Raw genomic sequence first — 18323 nt, 5'->3', positions numbered from 1 at the left:
CTCTGAATATAAGCAGCCACTATTATGAAAATCTAAGGGTAAGCATTGTCGTTGAAATTAGCATACTGCTGGCAACAAAATGCTTATCTCCGTGTTATTTCTGTCGCATTTGCTTTTATATTACACGAAGGAAGTGTGCAAATCTTAGGCACTTAGAATAACTTGGACTTTTTCCAGACTGACGAGATGGACATAGTGTTTCTGGAAGAATAAATACACACTTCGTCATCATACTAGACATGATCAGCTCTCTATAGCCAAAGACCCTTCTGGGTGATTCTGGCTCAACTATGGAAAATCCTATGATCCCAGCCCCTTTCTTCTTGCCATCGCTGGCTGGATCAGATTGTAAACCTGACCTACATTCAGCAGATCCGTAGGCTAGCCACCAACTTCCAACATTGCCTGGCTTGGAAAGATGAGCTGGACCAAACAATTTAAATAACCTTGGCAATAAAAATAGCTTCAGCTCTACATCCACAGTTCGTGCAATTTTTCCTTTAAGCCCTAGGTTACCTCCACTTTAAAAACTTCCAACTTAATAAAGAGTGACACCATCAGAAAAGATAAATGAGAGTCTCAACGTATTTAGTTAGGGTATGTTCTTAATATTATAAAGTCTAGGATGTTTAAAGAGCTCAGGATTCTGGAATTTCTACCCATATTTTGGCATCTTCGGTAATCTGTAATTCATTCTCCACGTCATCCTACACTTGTGAATGTCTACATACTGTTGCAATTCATTCTGGGTGTGCATGTCAACATCTCAGTCCACGCAAGGGGGTCACTTTGGCTGGGATAAGTCGTGGCGGGCTTAGCTTTCCAATTTTAATTGAAGTCTGGGACGTCTCAACGGCTATTAGACCCGAGGCATGTGGGACACTTTCACTGCATTTGGGGATTGGAGTGAAGCCATTTGGTTTAGTGCAGGTTGGTAAGCTTTACTTAAGTGACTGGGCCATTTAGAATGCTGTTGGTATGCTATATTTTTTCAAATAATGGCATTTAAAATTCTATCTCAGTTAAAACATTTTTTCTCACGCAGATGTATCTCTGAAATTATAATATAAGCCAATAGAAAAAGTTGATTCCCAAGAGGTAGACGCATAAGAAATGAGGAGCCAAATCTTTAATTGTTTATACGTGATATGATTATCTATTATATAATCCAAGAGGCTGATCTAAAAAAAAATATGGCCCAATGAGAGTCAGGTTAGAGTTTGTTGAAAGGTAATTATAGGCATTTCTGCTGTCATACAATAAACATTCCTGAAAACACTGTTTTGCAAAGTTGCACATCAAATATAACACGGATTATGAGAAAAACAGAATTGAGGCAGACACACAAAACCTAGGAAAGTTTGTAACCGAGTAGTTACAAAAACAGGGGCAATCATAGTAAAATTTTAACCCATTTAAAAATGGTATCGTAGGGGCGCCTGGGTGGCGTAGTCGGTTAAGCGTCTGACTTCAGCCAGGTCACGATCTCGCGGTCCATGAGTTCGAGCCCCGCGTCGGGCTCTGGGCTGGTGGCTCGGAGCCTGGAGCGTGTTTCCGATTCTGTGTCTCCCTCTCTCTCTGCCCCTCCCCCGTTCATGCTCTGTCTCTCTCTGTCCCAAAAATAAATAAAAACGTTGAAAAAAAAATTAAAAAAAAAATGGTATCGTAAATAAAGAGCTTTACTATTAAAAGGTGACAGAACTTGGTAAAAGGTGGGTGTGAGAAACAGTTGAAACAAGGATTAGATGTCCAAAGATCAGGCTGAACTGTGCAGAGAACAGCCTCAAAACAAAGCAGGACCAAACTGGCCCCAAAGGAAAAAGTGCTGGAAGGGGCGTGCACACACGATTGCGCCCCTCCGCGGCCGGCTGCTTTAGCTGGTACAGAACAGCATGCTGGGAAAAATAGCATTTGATAATGTCACCTCCCCATTATGTTGACATCATTCTCTAGTTACCAAACATGAATGAGCCAGTTCATCTTACAGAAGCACACTTTGTAGCAAACAGGACTGTTGATTAAAAAATCAATTTTTTAAACTTATATGCCATCCATAGCCAGTTGTAAAAATAGTGGAAAAGAGATCCTGTTTACAATAATCACATCGCTGAAAAATACCTAGGAATATGCGCAATAAAGAGTGTCTGGAGTCTCTATGAAGATTCCCATAACACTTAACATGTAATTAAAAAAAAATTGGAAGATTTGGAAACACATACTGTGTTCCTGGATGGGAAGATTTAATATTGCACAGACGTCACTTCTAATCCAATGAGTTTATACATTTTATGTGGTTTCATGCAATCTGCCAGGTGGGGTTTGATACAGGATGTATTCTGTTTGCCCCTCCAGATCTTATCTCCACCCTCTGACCTTATGGAACAAATTAATAGTTTTCCATTGAGGCTTCCAATAGATTTTACCAACGACAGAGTCGTGGCAGAGGTCTGGGGCTGGGGGCGGGGGTGTGGGGCAGGGGAAAGAGAGTGACCTTAGCATAATTTTTTCCATAGCACCCCTGTTGTGGCATGATTTTGAACTGTGGGTTTTTAAAAAATTTTTTAAATTTAGTTTTGAAAGAGAGAGAGAGAGAGCATGAGCAGGGGTAGGGCAGAGAGAGAAGGAGACACAGAATCTGAAGCAGGCTCCAGGCTCTGAGCTGTCAGCACAGAGCCCCACACAAGGCTCTCTAACTTACGAACCATGAGATCATGACCTGAGCCAAAGTCGGACACTTAACCGACTGAGCCACCCAGGCGCCCCTGAACTGTGGTTTTTGAATGAAGACCCAACTCCAATCAAGAGGGTCTTGTCCACAAAAGTCTTCATGGACTCTCTTTTTCTAGTTTCTAGAAATTGTCCCCTTCTCCTTTTGGCTAGGAAGGCTAACAATTTCATTGTTACTACTCCTGAGTTACTATGCCCATATTGTATCTAGTACCAATCCTATGGCATTTTTAAATAATTAAACAGCTCACTAATTAAACATTTTATTATTTTATTTTATTTTATTTTATTTTATTTTATTTTATTTTATTTTATTTTATTTTATTTTATTTTATTTTATATTTACTTAGAGAGAGGGGAAGAGCGAGCAGGGAGGTGCAGAGAGAGAGGTAGAGAGAATCTCAAGCAGGCTCTGCACTGCCATCACAGAGCCCAATGCGGGACTTGAACTCATGAACTGTGAGATCATGACCTGAGCTGAAATCAAGAGGCGGACGCTTAACTGACTGAGCCACCCAGGTGCCTCACTAATTAAACATTTAATAAATCCACGGGAACCACCAGCAGTTGAGCAACATTCACTTATACCGTGATGCCATTTCCACATCTTCCCTCTGAACACAAATCTGTTATTTGTATTCTAGGAAGTTATTACATCTATGGATTGCTTCAAGCGCTACAATCATATTTGGCAAAAAGAGAAAGAAGAAACAATTATGACGGTTATTACAAAAAAACCCTTGCTTTCTGAATTTGAATCTCAGATTGTCTATTTTCAAAAGCTGGAGCAGGAAATTAATGCCGAGCCGGAGTACATCTGTGTGGGTGCCATTGCTCTGTACACAGGTTGGTTCGTTTTCTTTCATACAGTCATCAAAATTCAACTGTATTGTTCTGTCTCTTTACCTAGATTAGTATGCCAGAGAGTTCTAGCTGTCTTAAAGTTTTTATGGGCTTCAAGTTTTCAGACCAATTTGTAGATTTGTTTTTAATTCCCTTCTGCATAATTATATATTCTGGACTATTTTGAACACTTTGCTGCTAAACCTTGAAAATAAATGCTATTTCAGAGAAAGAGAATGAGTGTGTTGTATTTGCAATTAAAATGTACCCTTCCTTTAATAAATAATTGTAAACTTTTGAGGCTAATCTTCAATGGTTTTGACATGTACTTTTTAAAGCATTTTTGAAATATGTTTCGCATTGTTGTAAGACCAGCTTTATAAAATAAATGAATAAATGATGAGTAGGAAATCTAACTTTTTCCAGTTTAATTTTTTTTATGCACCACAAAGCTGTAAGTTGCAAAGTGTTTATTATTGGTGAACAGCAGTGCTCTGTTTTTTCATACTGGTTCAAATTTTTCAAACTGAACTGTGGACATTTGGGTTTTACAGCTGACTTGAAGTTCACTCTGGCTGCTGAGACAAAGGCCTGGATGGCCGTCATCGGTCGTCACTGTAACAAAAAGTACAGGAGTGAGATGGAAAACATTTTTACACTTATTGAAGAATTCAATAAAAAACTGAATCGTCAGATTAAAGACCTGGATGATATTCGGATTGCTATGGCAGCACTGAAAGAAATCCGGGAGCAGCAAATCTCCATTGACTTTCAAGTAGGACCTATTGAGGTAACTGATAATCATTGGTTCATTATGGGAATAGCTCATCATGTTGAGTGATATTAGCTGAAGTATTGACTAGCTGTGGACTGAAGGGATGGTGGTTACAGATGGATGCTTAACCTAAGAATAATTTCAGTAATGATGATACCTAACCTTACAGGGTACCTTCTATGGGCCAGTTCTAGACCTTTGCATGGCATCTAAAGTCCCTAACTGCAGAGCCTGAGATGAGGATTTCTGTACAAGTGATCTACTGATAAGTGCTCATAGGAGAAGGGAGTGTGAGGGAAATAGGAATGATGAGGTCAGGTCAGAGGTGGGGGAGCTAAGGGAGAGTGTGAGCTTAGCTGTAGACAGATTTCCCACAGGGTGCTCTGGAGCATGAATTCCACACAGTTGCTTCCACTTTGAGGGAAGGGAGACTGCCCTTTGTACCCCTGAGACAGTTGGTTATTGACCATCATCTCCCCAGGAGGAGACTCCCATTTAGCTGAGGACAGTTTTCCAGGGAAAGAGGCAGCTGCCATTACCCCAGACAGTATTCCTAGCAGTCAGGATGGGAATACCAGCTGGAAAACAGAACCTGGATGCAACTGTAGGGGAGGAAAAATTCTTCCTCTACCCTTCAAGATTCTCCAGCTGGTTTAAAACTTAAATTGACGTGAGACCTACTAATAGGAGTAAAACCAAAGTTTAACTATGTGCACACAGAGGCCCAATAATGAAATTGAGACCTAAAGAAATGACCAAGGCAGGCCGTTTTTATGCTTTTCAGACAAAGAGACAATAAATCTGTGAGGAATTGACAGGATGAAGAAAACTGAACTTTGGGAGCTTCAATTAGTAAGGAATTCTGAATAAGTTTTGGGCTGTGGTAGTAAATTAGTAAAAAGAAACAAGGGTTGTTATATAGCCTTCTCAGCTCTAAATGTCCTATCCCTGGTGATAAGGATGTTTCTTTACCTCCTGGTTCTGAGAGGCTGCCTTTCACACAGGAGATTTATTTCCTGGTTTCTGGAGAAAAAGTCGGGCAGCGTGTCAGAGAGTTCTTTTTGAATTGGCTATTTCTTAAGTGACTTTGATTCAAAATAATGTGGCAAAGTGGCACATTTTGGTCCCTATAGGTACTAACAGTGTCCATTCATGTATTAATTCTGTATTAACACATTTAATCCTTACTCAACACCTCGTTTAACATAAGGAAACCAAGGGTCAAAGAAATTATTCAGCTTGATATGTGTTACACATTTCTTTTATAATTATGCTGTATCATATTTTCTCTCCTGTATGAAATTGTTTGCTCAGGAACAGATCACTGTATTATTCTTTTGAATGAAACCAGTATGATTATAGCATTAAAATGATTCCAGAAAAAAAAATGCCATTTTAGCACTTCATAACTTAAATGTCTGGACTTAAATTCTTTAAAAATTTTTTTTTATTAAGTTTATTTATTTATTTTGAGAGAAAGACAGAGAGAGTGAGCAGGAGAAGGGCAAAGAGAGGGAGAGAGAGAGAATTCCAAGCAGGCTCCATGCTGTCAGCGTGGAGCCCCATGCAGGGGTCAAACTCACGAACCGTGAGATCATGACCTGAGCCTAAACCAAGAGTTGGACGCTTAGCTGACTGAACCACCCAGGCACCCCTGGACTTAAATTCTGATGGTGAGGATTGTATACCAGTCTCACATTTTCTGTGCCCTTCTTTGAATTTTGGAAAGTTTCAAACAACCATGAAAATGGTTCAGATAATTAAATGCTTGCACCTTTGCTGTATTGGGTCAGGAAAATCATGTGGCCCACCGTGCCCTTCTTGGGAATTGAAACATAAGATAAAGAGTCCCTGCTTTGTGTAGAACCAGGAGCGTCCCTGGGCATTTGAAGGGAAGGCCCAGTAACCGACACCCCTTTTCCCCCTGTCTGAGCATTCAGACAAAACTGTAGTCAAATAGTCAAGGTAAAAATACAACCTTTTGTTCCTGATAGAACTTATTTGGAAGACATGGCTTAGTGTACAAACTCCCATATTCCCATTACCACACAAATCCATGCACACACACTGCTTGTGATGACTACATCCCAGAATTGTTGAACTTATTTGTGCGTCAGAAGCAGAATTGAAAAGCTGCAGGCCCCTCTATTACCCTGCTTCACTCTATTTAAAAAAAAAAAAAATTAATGCTTTATTTTTGAGAGAGAGAGAGACAGAGAGAGAGAGCGAGCGTGCATGAGTGGTAGAGGGGCAGAGAGAGAGGGAGACACAGAATCGGAAGCAGTCTCCGGGCTCCGAGCTGTCAGCACAGAGCCCAACATGGGGCTTGAACTCACGAACCGTGAGATCGTGATATGAGCCGAAGTCGGACGCTTCACTGAGCCATTCAGGCACCCCACCCTGCTTCACTCTATTGACACTGGAGGGCAGACCAGTGGGTTGCCTTCAAGAAGGAAGAAGAAAGAGGGAGAAAGGCACTGGGCTAGGCTTGCCCACATCAAGTCTTTTACCCAAATTAATGATCAGGTATTCGTTCCACCTGTATGTAGAGAACTAATGCCGGGAGAGGAGGGCAGAGATATTTAGGGAAAATCCTTTCTCATGAAAACCAAACTCTTTTAGCCAAGAGAGTAGTCGAGGATTTTGTATCTTGAGGTCAATGACTGGGCTCAGGCTTTGATGCAGCAGTACCCTTGTGTGTCTTACTATTGGAACCTCTTACCAACAAAATGAAATGGCATAGAGTTAAAACCCGGATTTATTTTATTATGCTAATATTAGCAGTTAGATTATCTTATGTTTTTCATCTCGAAGTCTTGAAATACAACTTAGGGGCCTAAATAAAAATATCTTTTATTTGCATAATGGTTTATAGTTTTTGAAATTCATTTAAAATGATATTTGTGGATATTCACAAAAATCCTGTGAAGCAGCCAGGAATTTTCTCATTTTACCATAGAGGAAACTGAAGCTTAGGGGCTCGGTTGCTCATTTAAGCTTTTATGGTTTGCAAGAAGGAAAGAACTCTCGGGGTAGTTTCCCTATCATACCGATCTTTTCCATTCTATCACTTCAATAAGTGAGTGAGTAGATTTATGCATCTGACCGGCAGAAATTAAATTTTCCTTCTTTTGTGTAGGAATCCTATGCCCTGCTTAACAAATACGGTCTTCTCATAACAAAGGAAGAGATGGACAAAGTTGATACTCTGCGCTATTCTTGGGAGAAGCTTCTGACACGTGCCAGTGAAGTTCAGAACGAATTAGTCTCACTGCAGCCGCGTTTCAGGAAGGAGCTAATTAGTACCGTGGAGGTCTTCCTCCGAGACTGTCACCACTTCTACTTGGACTATGATTTGGTACAACTCTGGTTTTTCCTGTTTGTATTTTTGGGAAGAGTCAATAGAGCTGGCAAAGTGCATAAAGATTCTATGCCAAGTTTCAAGACTCTCCCTAGAGAGTTTCATGAATGAAATGGGAGTTTCATTTTCATGAGAGCAATCCAGGAAATGAGGAATCTAAAAGTGCAATCCATATTATATCATTGGTCTGTTCCTGAAGTTGTTTGGTAGCTTTCTAACTTTGTGTGGCCAAATCCTGTTCACATGTGGTTAAATGTCATCCTTCTGCAGCTTTCCCTAGTTCCACAAACACTGTAGAGCACCCAGCGTGTGGCAGGCACTGACCTTGGTGCGGAAGACACCAACGTGGACAAGACAGATGAGTTCCTGTTTTAGTCCTTCATTTATGAGTTTTAGTGCAGACTCTTCTGCACTAGGAGTATGTGCACTAAGAGCCACTTCTAACCGATCATAATACACTAGAGAAAGGAAATATGCGAAGGGTACAGTTTGTACCTGTTAAGTAGGAACACACAAGACCACAAAGTTAACGAAGTTATGAGGTTGGATCCATGCACTAACATGGATGAAGCAGCACAGAAGTCCACGTATTGAAGGCGTTCTAATGTAGGAAAGCCCGACTGGAATGTTAAGATTCTATGTCACTCTGCAAATAAATATTAGAATGCTAAGAGCTGTGAGTTCCGTGGCATTGGTGTTTTAGTTCAAAACCAGGCATGATACGTGCTTCCTATAGACTGCTTACTGACCCTTCCTCGCCTGGTCGCCTAAGAAATGAGAAGTACTCATTTTTAATTTTAAGAATTTCCTGAAATTAGAAGGTGTGGTATTAACTTGGCTTTTTTTACTTGAAAATATTTCCAAATGAGTCACTTCCCTGAGTCCTTTTCTACAATTAAAGAACGAAGTTTCCTAACATTGATGTGACGTGAATGAAAACTAGCTTTGATGTGCATATACTTTGAGCTCATGAAATTTGAATACAACACTTCCTTTTATTTTGTGTTTAACTTTTTGTTTCAGAATGGTCCAATGGCTAGTGGCTTAAAACCCCAGGAAGCCAGTGATAGGCTTATCATATTTCAGGTAATCTTTTTGGTTTCTATGACCTTCTACACAACCAAAACCTTAACATGTTTTAGACACACACATTTTTTCCCCTTAATATGGAAAAGCCTATTGTGGAATATTTTTAAAAGTTGTGATTTGGGATAATTATATTTGGAGATGGTGTCTATTTAATTGACTATAGTTATTTACTATTCTTATTTACATGTGCTCTGAAATCATACATGTTTGCTTATTTGCCAGTTTTTAAGTTTACCTGTCTATTCATGTGCAAATCATCTTGCTGAGTTTTCACTGGTGTTTTCTTTAGAATCAATTTGATAATATCTATCGGAAATACATCACCTATTCCGGAGGAGAGGAGCTCTTTGGACTGCCAGTTACTCCATATCCTCAGCTTCTTGAAATAAAGAAGCAATTAAATCTTCTACAGAAAATATACTCTCTATACAACAGCGTCGTAGAAACTGTAAATAGCTATCATGAGATGCTTTGGTCGGAAGTGAATATTGAAAAAATCAACAGTGAACTTTCAGAGTTCCAGAACAGGTGAGAAATTAAATGTTTAGCATGCCCCGAGCTATTGAATCTTAAATGCTTTCTTCTTTGATAGACTGTCAAGTTCTCTTTTCACTCCCAGATGTTTTGAAAGCACATCAGGCTGCATTGCTGTTGTCCGTTGACGTCACCCTTGTCAGACGCTATTTATTAATTACCCCTGTGTGTACGTGGTAAGACAAACGCGTCCTTTAAACCTGGATGAATTTTGTCAGGGGCTCTTCTGCATCCTGGAGGGAGCTGATCTCTCTTTATACTACACTTATCAATCATTTGAAGTTTATGTGAGATGACTTCCTGTAATAAAAGCAAGAGCCCTATGATTTAAGTGTTGAACCCAAAGAAAATACAGGGTCATTTGTTGTGTTTTTTGGTTGTCGGCCTGATACACTCCGCTGTGCTTTGTACTTAGGAGGATCTCAATACGTGTTTGTAGAACTGAATTGAATTGGGAGGCACCTCCGTCATTTAAAATAATGCCTTTTTACCCAGCTAAGTGTTACGAGGGAATTGAAAAAACAAAACAAAACACCACACTTTCCCAATTGGGAGGAGCAGTTTTCTCTAATGTAAAAGCATGTTAGATTAACAGATATCATTTGAATCATGAGATACGGAAGTGTGGTAGGTATTTGAAGTGACTGGTTTTTGATCGAATGCTAGTAGACAAGCTTGGAGTGGAGACACTCAGGCTCCTCTTTGAATGACCATTCACGGTGACTCCCTTTGCAGGTGTCGGAAGCTGCCCCGGGCCTTGAAGGACTGGCAGGCTTTCTTGGATCTGAAGAAGACCATTGATGATTTCAGTGAGTGCTGCCCACTCCTGGAGCACATGGCCAGTAAGGCCATGATGGACAGGCACTGGGAAAGGATAGCCGCTCTCACTGGCCATAATCTGGATGTGGGGAATGAAACTTTTAAGTTAAGAAATATCATGGAGGCACCTCTTCTGAAATACAAAGAAGAAATAGAGGTACAGTTCATAGGATTACCTGATGTGGTGGGAGATTGGAAGGTCTCATGGGATTTATTTTGACAGTATTCCTACATTATGGAATGTTGGACCAGTAAACCATACCAGGACAATTAAAACTCTTCTGGGCATCCAGCTATTCATTCCTTCCACACATGTTTACATGACAGGTTCTGTGTTGAGTGCTGGGGACATACAGATGCTTTCCTTCATTCATAGATCATTAAATAACTTGCAGAGTTAAATAATACACACAATTAAGGGTATAGTTACACAATGTGGTAAACACCATTGAAGTAAAAAGCATCTGTTCTATGACAGCCCATAGTAATGGGCTTGACCTGTTTGGGGTGATGGGTGGTAAAGGTAGGGAAGTTGAGACACACGCCCATGACTGCTGGGGAGGGAATGTGCGCGTGTGGTGAGGCTGAGGGACTTGGAAAGGGCAAAGAAGACAATGTCAGGCATGTGGAACAGCATGTGTGAAGGGTCTGAAGTGTGTTTGGGAACCAGAGGGAACACCAGGGTGGAGAGACCAATGGGGAGCCGTCTGGGAGATATGTTTTGAGCAGAGATGACATGGTTAGATTTGCATTTTGTAAAGATCGCTGTGGTAACTGTGTGGAGGAAGGATTGGGGGGAGGGCAAGTGAGAATGGTGGGAAAACCAACTAGGGGATTATAAGAATATCCCAGACGAGAGACAATGGTGTGTTGGATGAGGGGGCAGGTAGTGAAGCTGGAGAAGGGAGAAAAGATCAACGAGATCATTAGAAGGTAGAGCCAGGGAGAACTTGGCAAGAGAGGGAACATGGTAGGAGAAACAATCTAGGGTAAACCTTAGATTTCCTGCTGAGAGATCAAGGTGGATGATGGTGCTCATCACGGAGATAGGGAATTATTGGAAGGGAATCAGTTGAGCGACAAAGTGCAAAGAGCTTAATTTGGGGCATGAGTTTGATATTTCACAGAATGTGTTTGGGATTCCCTTGGTGAGATCCAAACACAGAGGCCCAATAGGCAAATGGATGGGGGGTCTTACCGGGAGATACAAGAGGTTACAGACTGTGTGGGCATAGATGAGCTCACGCAGAGAGGGTGCATGCAGAGAGAGTGCAGCATGAGACGAGAAGAGGCAAGGATGGGGCTTGACTAATGGTCCAGGAAAAAGCGTGGCTGCAGAGGAGACTGGGAAGGTGGAGGGAGACCTGGAAGAAGTCAGGTTTCTCTTCATTTTCTCCTCTCATACCGCATTGATTTGGCTCTAGAGTTAAATCAGAGACACATTAAATTTTGGGTCTTTGATTAGAGTTTCAAAATTTACAAGGTTATCACACATGTGTTTTTTTTTTTTATCCAAATGGAGATATAATTGACATATAACATTGTGTAAGTTGAAGGTATATAACATATTGGTTTGATACATTTATATTGTGGCATGATTGCCATTGGAGTGTTAGCTAACACCTGGGTTATGCCACATAATGATCATTTCTTCTAGTGGTGGTAGCAATTAAGCTCTAGTCTATTAGGAAGTTTAATATTTATGATACAGTTTTGTTGTCTACTATCACTGTACTGTGTGTTAGATTTCCAACATCTCTTCTGTTCCCCCATCCCTGGCCTCTGGTAACTACCACTCTACCCTCTGTGTTTTTGAGGGTTCCGCATATAAGGGTTTCCACATACAAGGGATAGCATATGGTATTTTTACTTGTCTGACTTATGTCAGCCTAATGCCCTCAAGGTCCACCCACGTTGTCACAAATGTCAGGATGTCCTTTCTCACGGTGTTCTGTTGTTGCGTACCTTTTGTGTCATCTTTCTCTCTGGAAGAGTGTGGCGGGACATTTTACAAACTAAGGTTCTGTTATTTAGTAATACATCTTCATCTCTCTCCCTCAATCTCGATCTATATACATATACACCATTTGTTATGTTGCATTTTAGAGCTGGGCGGGAAAAGTATTTTTAGATACGTATGAAGCAAACAGTGAGGCTAGGACCTCTGCTGAATCTGGACTGTTCACGAAGGACGTGTGACTTTCATGTGGTAAAGCTAGAGCTTGCAATTTTAATAGGACATCTGTATCAGTGCGGTGAAAGAGAGAGACATCGAGCACAAGCTGAAGCAAGTGATGAACGAGTGGGACAGCAAAACATTCACATTTGGCAGCTTTAAAGCCCGTGGAGAGCTCCTCTTGCGGGGAGACAGCACCTCAGAAATCATCACCAGCATGGAGGACAGCTTGATGTTGCTAGGCTCTCTACTGAGCAACAGGTAGGAAGTCCGTCCATCTTTCCCCTGAGATGTGGGAACCACCGCAACAAACGTTTTAAGGGAAATTAATATTAAACAATGCAGCAATGGGCCCCATACAATTTATTTAACATTAAAAATCCGTGTTGTAATTTTAGCCCTTGGCACAGCATGTGTAATGCTGTTTTTATTTCATTATCTTCTACTGTGGGATGTGTCTGAGACCATCAACTGGACAAAATAATGCAACATGTAATTAGCCACTTGGATCTTGCGGAACATTTCAACTTTGCAGCTGACAAGCCTCACCGCACAGCTGACAGCTTGACAGGCTCCGGAGTCCAGGGGAAATTAGGCTGAGCTTCGGAATAATCGTTCTACTTGGGAAATCGTTGTGCCAACATCTGTGGACTAGAAACTCTTAGTTGTGTACATACTTTAATGAGATGACAGATTAAGATAGAGAGTGAATTTAATTCATAAAGAGAAATAAAACAGCACAGACCGATACGAGTCTAACACTTCTGTTTGGCAGTTAACTGCAAAATCATCATGCTTTGGATGCACATGCCTTAGACTCATGAGCTTAACATTTCCTTGGTTCCTTGCTTCCCTTTGCTCCTCCTGAAATAATTTTTTGTTCACCAGGATCTTCTCAGATATATAATAATTGTGTAGCATGTGGGTATCATTGAGATACGAGTTTACTGCATTCTGTCTTTCGAACGTCAGTCTCTTCTGTGTGTATATGTATATGAATAAGTTTAATGTAGGGATTAATAACCACTTAACACTGTTTGATAAAAATTTCTCTTCTTCACTTTTGCTTGGTACACCCAAGTGTTTGAAGTGAGTAATATGGGATATAAAATTTGGTCTTAGAGATTTAGACCATTGGTAACCTTGACTCTGAAGTACTTAGGATTTGGTGAGTTTGAATGAATTTGGTTGCTATTCATACCCAAATAAATGAAGGACAGATGGAAAATAACACATCCTAGGGAGGTAGAAAATGAACACATACAAATTAAGTAAAAATTACTATGTTAGGGATGGGGAAACTGTCCTTACCGATGGCAGTGAATCCACAGATGAGAGTTGTGTGAGGAACACATATTCAGTACAAATTTATTGAACACCTACTATGTGCCATACACTTTTCTAGGTGCTATGGACAGAAGAGCAAATCAAACAGTGTTCTCTGTTGCTATGGAACCGCATTGTAGTGAAAATCGTAAATTTAAAAAAAAAAACCCAGAAAGATGTGGAATATTAAAACAGTCTGTTTCACAATTAGGACTGTGGGAATGAAAATTTTATTAATGAATATGACTAATATTTGAGAAAGATTTAAGTCTGTAGTCTGTTGGAATGGAGGGATCCCTAAGGGCAAAGAAAAAGGAAAAACAGTGACAGGGAGTACAATTATTAGAATTTTGTCTGCAAATAATAGAAGCACCTCATGAAACATTGCCTGCACAAAACTGAAGTTTATGCGGCTCTCACGTAAAAGAAGCTCCAAGGTTGATGGTTCAGGGTAGAGAGCAGGCTCCACCTCATCATCAGGGACCTAAGCTTTATCAGGCTCACCCTTCTGTCTTTTCCAGGGGTGGCCCTTCCCCTAACTTCCCCTTCCATACAATGCTGCCACCCACTTCTTACCCAAGAGAGTGGTCCTCACTTGGCTGTTTACTGGACGCCTGGGGAACTTAAATCCCAGTGCCTGGGCCACATCTCACACTGATTGAATTGGAGTCTTTTGGGGGTGGGACCCAGGCAGGCCTGAGTAGGGTTTTTTTTTTTTTTTAATGTTTATTTATTTTTGACAGAGAGAGTGACAGAGCATGAGTGGGGGAGGGTCAGAGAGAGAGGGAGACACAGAATCGGAAGCAGGCTCCAGGCTCCGAGCTGTCAGCACAGAGTTCCGCGTGGGGCTCGATCTCACAAACCGCGAGATCATGACCTGAGCCGAAGTCGGATGCTCAACCGACTGAGCCACCCCAGTGCCCAGGCCCAAGTAGTTTTTTTTAATGTCTGCTGGATGTTCCCAAAGTACAGCCAAGGTTGGGAGCTACTGATGTGGAACTTAGTCCCGGCCCTGCCCATTGCTGCAGAGGAGGCTGGGAAATTCAGTATTTTAACTGGGCACTTACGTTTCCAGGTAGGAATGGGGTCCTATATCTAAAGAGAAAAGGAAAAAAACACTGGAAGGCCATGATCCGTTTCTCTCTCAAGAATGAAAAAGGGAAGATAGATTAACTATAGGAGAGACTAAAGAGTGACTATCAGAGTATTACACGTAGACATGCATGAGCCCTAACACACATATACACACAAGCACACGCACATGCACACACACACACACACACACACACATACACAGACACACGCGAGTGGGTGGTTTTGAGTGCCTGGGGAGTTGGAAAGAGACCCAGAAAGGGGGAGGCTAGAGAGAGATTGCAGGTATTAACATATTTGAAAATTGAATTGGTTGTTTGATCCCCACCAGTGTCTCTGTAATTGCCCCATAGTATGTGAGAAACCAGAGAGAGTCCCTGGAGAAGACACAAAGGTCAGCAGAGAGACTATTACTCGCTTGGCTGTAGCAACAATGACCCCAATTTTATTACTCTAGCAGTTGTGTGGAATCAAGTCTAATGCCTGATCTGCTCCTCAGATGACACATCTCCCACCTGTTTATGCTCTGGATCAAAACAGGAAAAGTCGAACAATGTCCAGTAAATGATGATGATTTAGTCACTTGGTAGCATCATTAAAAAAAAAAATAAGTTTATTTATTTGAGAGAGAGAGAAGGTGTGAGAAAGAGTCGTGGAGGGGCAGAGAGAATCCCAAGCAGGCTCTGCACTGTTAGCCCAGAGCCCGACGTGGGGCTCGATCCCATGAACCGTGAGGTCATGACCTGAGCTGAAATTAAGGGCTAGATGCTGACCTGACTGAGCCTCCCGGGTGCCCCAAGTAGCATCATTTTCAAAACCAGCACAACATAATCCCAGTTGTAAAGAAACAGGTAAAAATTAGGATTAAATAAAATCTTTTAGTTTGAAAACAACAACAATAAAAAAGAAAACACCAAAAAAACCTCCCAAATGCTGACTGTATTTTTCATTTTAGGTACAATATGCCGTTCAAGGCCCAGATCCAAAAATGGGTGCAGTACCTTTCCAACTCAACAGACATCATTGAGAGCTGGATGATGGTGCAGAACTTGTGGATTTACTTAGAAGCTGTCTTTGTGGGAGGAGATATTGCCAAGCAGCTTCCCAAGGTTTCAGAATTTTCCTTATGGTTTCATCAGGGTTTTAACTCAGAGAATTCTCTAATAACTAATAATTCCTTCAAAAATGCAATAATATTTCAATTTCTCTGGAGCCACACCCTCCCCAACGTTTTTGTTGTTGTTGTTGAACTGTTTTATAAGGAGAGAGCGATTGTGGAAAAGTAAGGGTGTGAAGGCTACAAAACCGTGTGGTTTTGTGGGAAACAGAGGGTTAAAAAAGAAAAGGAATGTCTGCATAATTGATACACTTTAGGTAATTTGAAGGTAGAATTTGGGAGCAGTGCGGAATTATGGCGTAGTTATCTCGACAATGGCAGGATAATTTGTTCTGTTACTACTGACAGTTTAAAACAACTCACGCTATATAATTCACCCAATTATATCTGTACTGGAAAACTGGGGGGGTGGAAACATGCAGAAAAAAGAAACTCCAGAACAAAAAGGCCCTCTTCTCAAGATCGTGGAACATGTTTTTTTTCTCATCAAATTTAATCATCTTATGGGGAATATGGAGTGTAGTATTTTGAAATTTTTATCAAAAACATTTTTCTTACCAAATCTCAAGGATTCTTATTCAACTACCTTAAATCGTTTGCAAAATTATAATGTTTTAATGATATATTTGAGTTTTAGAAACACGGTTGTGTTGAGTGTTTTTTTTGCTCAGTCTTCCTAGCTGTCCCTGTGGTGAGTTTTCAGTTTCATTAAAGAGGATGGATCTGTTAAGATGTATTTTTCACCTACCGGTGGAATGTATCCACACACTGAAACTTTAAGTATTTATTTACTTATTTCTTTATTTCTGCTTTTATATTTGGGCATGTTTTTCTTCTTGCTGGGTGGTGGGGAATCTCAAATTGGATGTAATACTGGCAACTTTCACATTCAATATTCAAGGAGCTCGGTGGGGTCTCTTGCTCTCATATTTGATAGTACATGCCTATTGGTAAACTACAGAAAGTTTTAGGGAAGAAGGAAAACCTTATTTCTATTCTCTCAAAGTCCTCTGCGCATTTTCAATTTTTTTTCTGAAAAAAAAAATCTATGTTTAAAAATTTCACAGTATTAGGGTTATACCGTAATTAGTTTGTATCTTATTTTTAAATGTTTTCATTTCTAAATATACAAACAATTCAGTGCTCAGTGTAGAAAACTTGAAAAACATAAAATTCACTTCATTTAGGGATAGCTGGCAAAAACACTTGGGAGTGCTTTTCTCTTCCAAGCTGTCTCATATTGTATTTTCATTTCTGTGTCTGTCTTCTGCTTTCAGTTAACATAATGGGGGGACCTTATTTAAGAAAGGGGGTGGGATGGTGCAAAAGGAGAATCGAAATAGAACATGTGTGACATTTTAGGCATGTAAAGTTGGGATATCCAGACTGGGGAGAAATCTGGCCTCAGCAGAAGGTATGTGAGATGCGCTTTCCTTGAGATCACAGATGTGTCCAAGTGGGCTTTGTTACCTCGTTCTTGTAGGAAGCCAAGCGCTTTTCCAACATCGATAAATCTTGGGTGAAGATTATGACTCGGGCTCATGAAATGCCAAATGTGGTTCAGTGTTGTGTTGGAGATGAGACCATGGGGCAGCTGTTACCGCACTTGCTGGACCAGTTGGAAATGTGCCAGAAATCCCTCACTGGGTAAGTTTACTGGCTCTGTGAAGGCTCCCTTAGCGTCCTAGAGATGAAAGGGATCAGAGGGACTAGACAGCATTAGCCATATTGATTTTCTTTTGCTAAAACGTAATTCGTGTCTGATGTTGTTGCATAGATAAAACCGGTAGCTTGGAGTCTCATATTATCTCCAAGCCCTTGCTGGATTTGTTCTGATGTTGGAATAATAGGACTCAGGGCTTCTTCCATCCACTGGGACAAAGTCTTGCAAATTCTCATATAGTCCTTGCCTTTTAAAATGGATACAGCTACTTTCCTGATTTTCTTCTTGGATAAGCATCTGAAGAGTCAAAATATTTCATTAGGTGCAACCAAGAACATTATGAACAGTGTAATGTACACAAGTAGTCAAGATTATACAGAAACAAGAGCCTCATATATCTATCAGTGTATACACACACACACACACACACACACACACACGTGCACACACACACGTGTATAGGAGGCGGGGTGAATTCCAAGAGTAACATATATTTTTCTTTTCTTTCCCTTTGGCTAATCAAGATAAATCATGTAAGCAGAAATATGTTGAATAGTAGTGAATATTCCAAAAACAGTTAACTACACATGATTTTCTGTATTTTTTATTTTTATTGAGATATAATTGACATACAGCATTACATTAGTTTCAGGTATGCAACATAGTGGTTTGAGATTTGCATATATTGCAAAATGATGACCACCATAAGTCTAGTTAACGTCCATTGTAACGTGCATAGTTACAAACTATTTTTCTTGTAATGAGAACTTTCAAGATCTACTTTCTTAGCAGCTTTCAAAT

The 18323-nt window shown here is 40.5% G+C and overlaps 1 protein-coding gene across 1 annotated transcript in view; it reads left to right on the top strand.

Annotated features, from left to right (window-relative positions):
• Positions 1-18323, top strand: part of DNAH5 (dynein axonemal heavy chain 5) — a 244685-nt gene that overhangs the window by 67839 nt on the left and 158523 nt on the right. The window contains exons 23-31 of the mRNA XM_086676209.1: positions 3372-3573; positions 4125-4360; positions 7485-7703; positions 8730-8792; positions 9085-9323; positions 10065-10305; positions 12386-12585; positions 15698-15851; positions 17343-17506. Coding sequence (XP_086532335.1) covers positions 3372-3573; positions 4125-4360; positions 7485-7703; positions 8730-8792; positions 9085-9323; positions 10065-10305; positions 12386-12585; positions 15698-15851; positions 17343-17506 — 1718 coding nt within the window. The remainder of the gene's footprint in view (positions 1-3371; positions 3574-4124; positions 4361-7484; positions 7704-8729; positions 8793-9084; positions 9324-10064; positions 10306-12385; positions 12586-15697; positions 15852-17342; positions 17507-18323) is intronic.

Source organism: Puma concolor, chromosome A1 (assembly GCF_028749965.1).
Source record: "Puma concolor isolate L17-30 chromosome A1, mPumCon1.1.hap2, whole genome shotgun sequence".
NCBI classification, from domain to species: Eukaryota; Metazoa; Chordata; class Mammalia; order Carnivora; family Felidae; genus Puma; species Puma concolor.
Note: the sequence above shows the minus strand (reverse complement) of the source record. Positions and strands in the feature narration are given on the sequence as shown.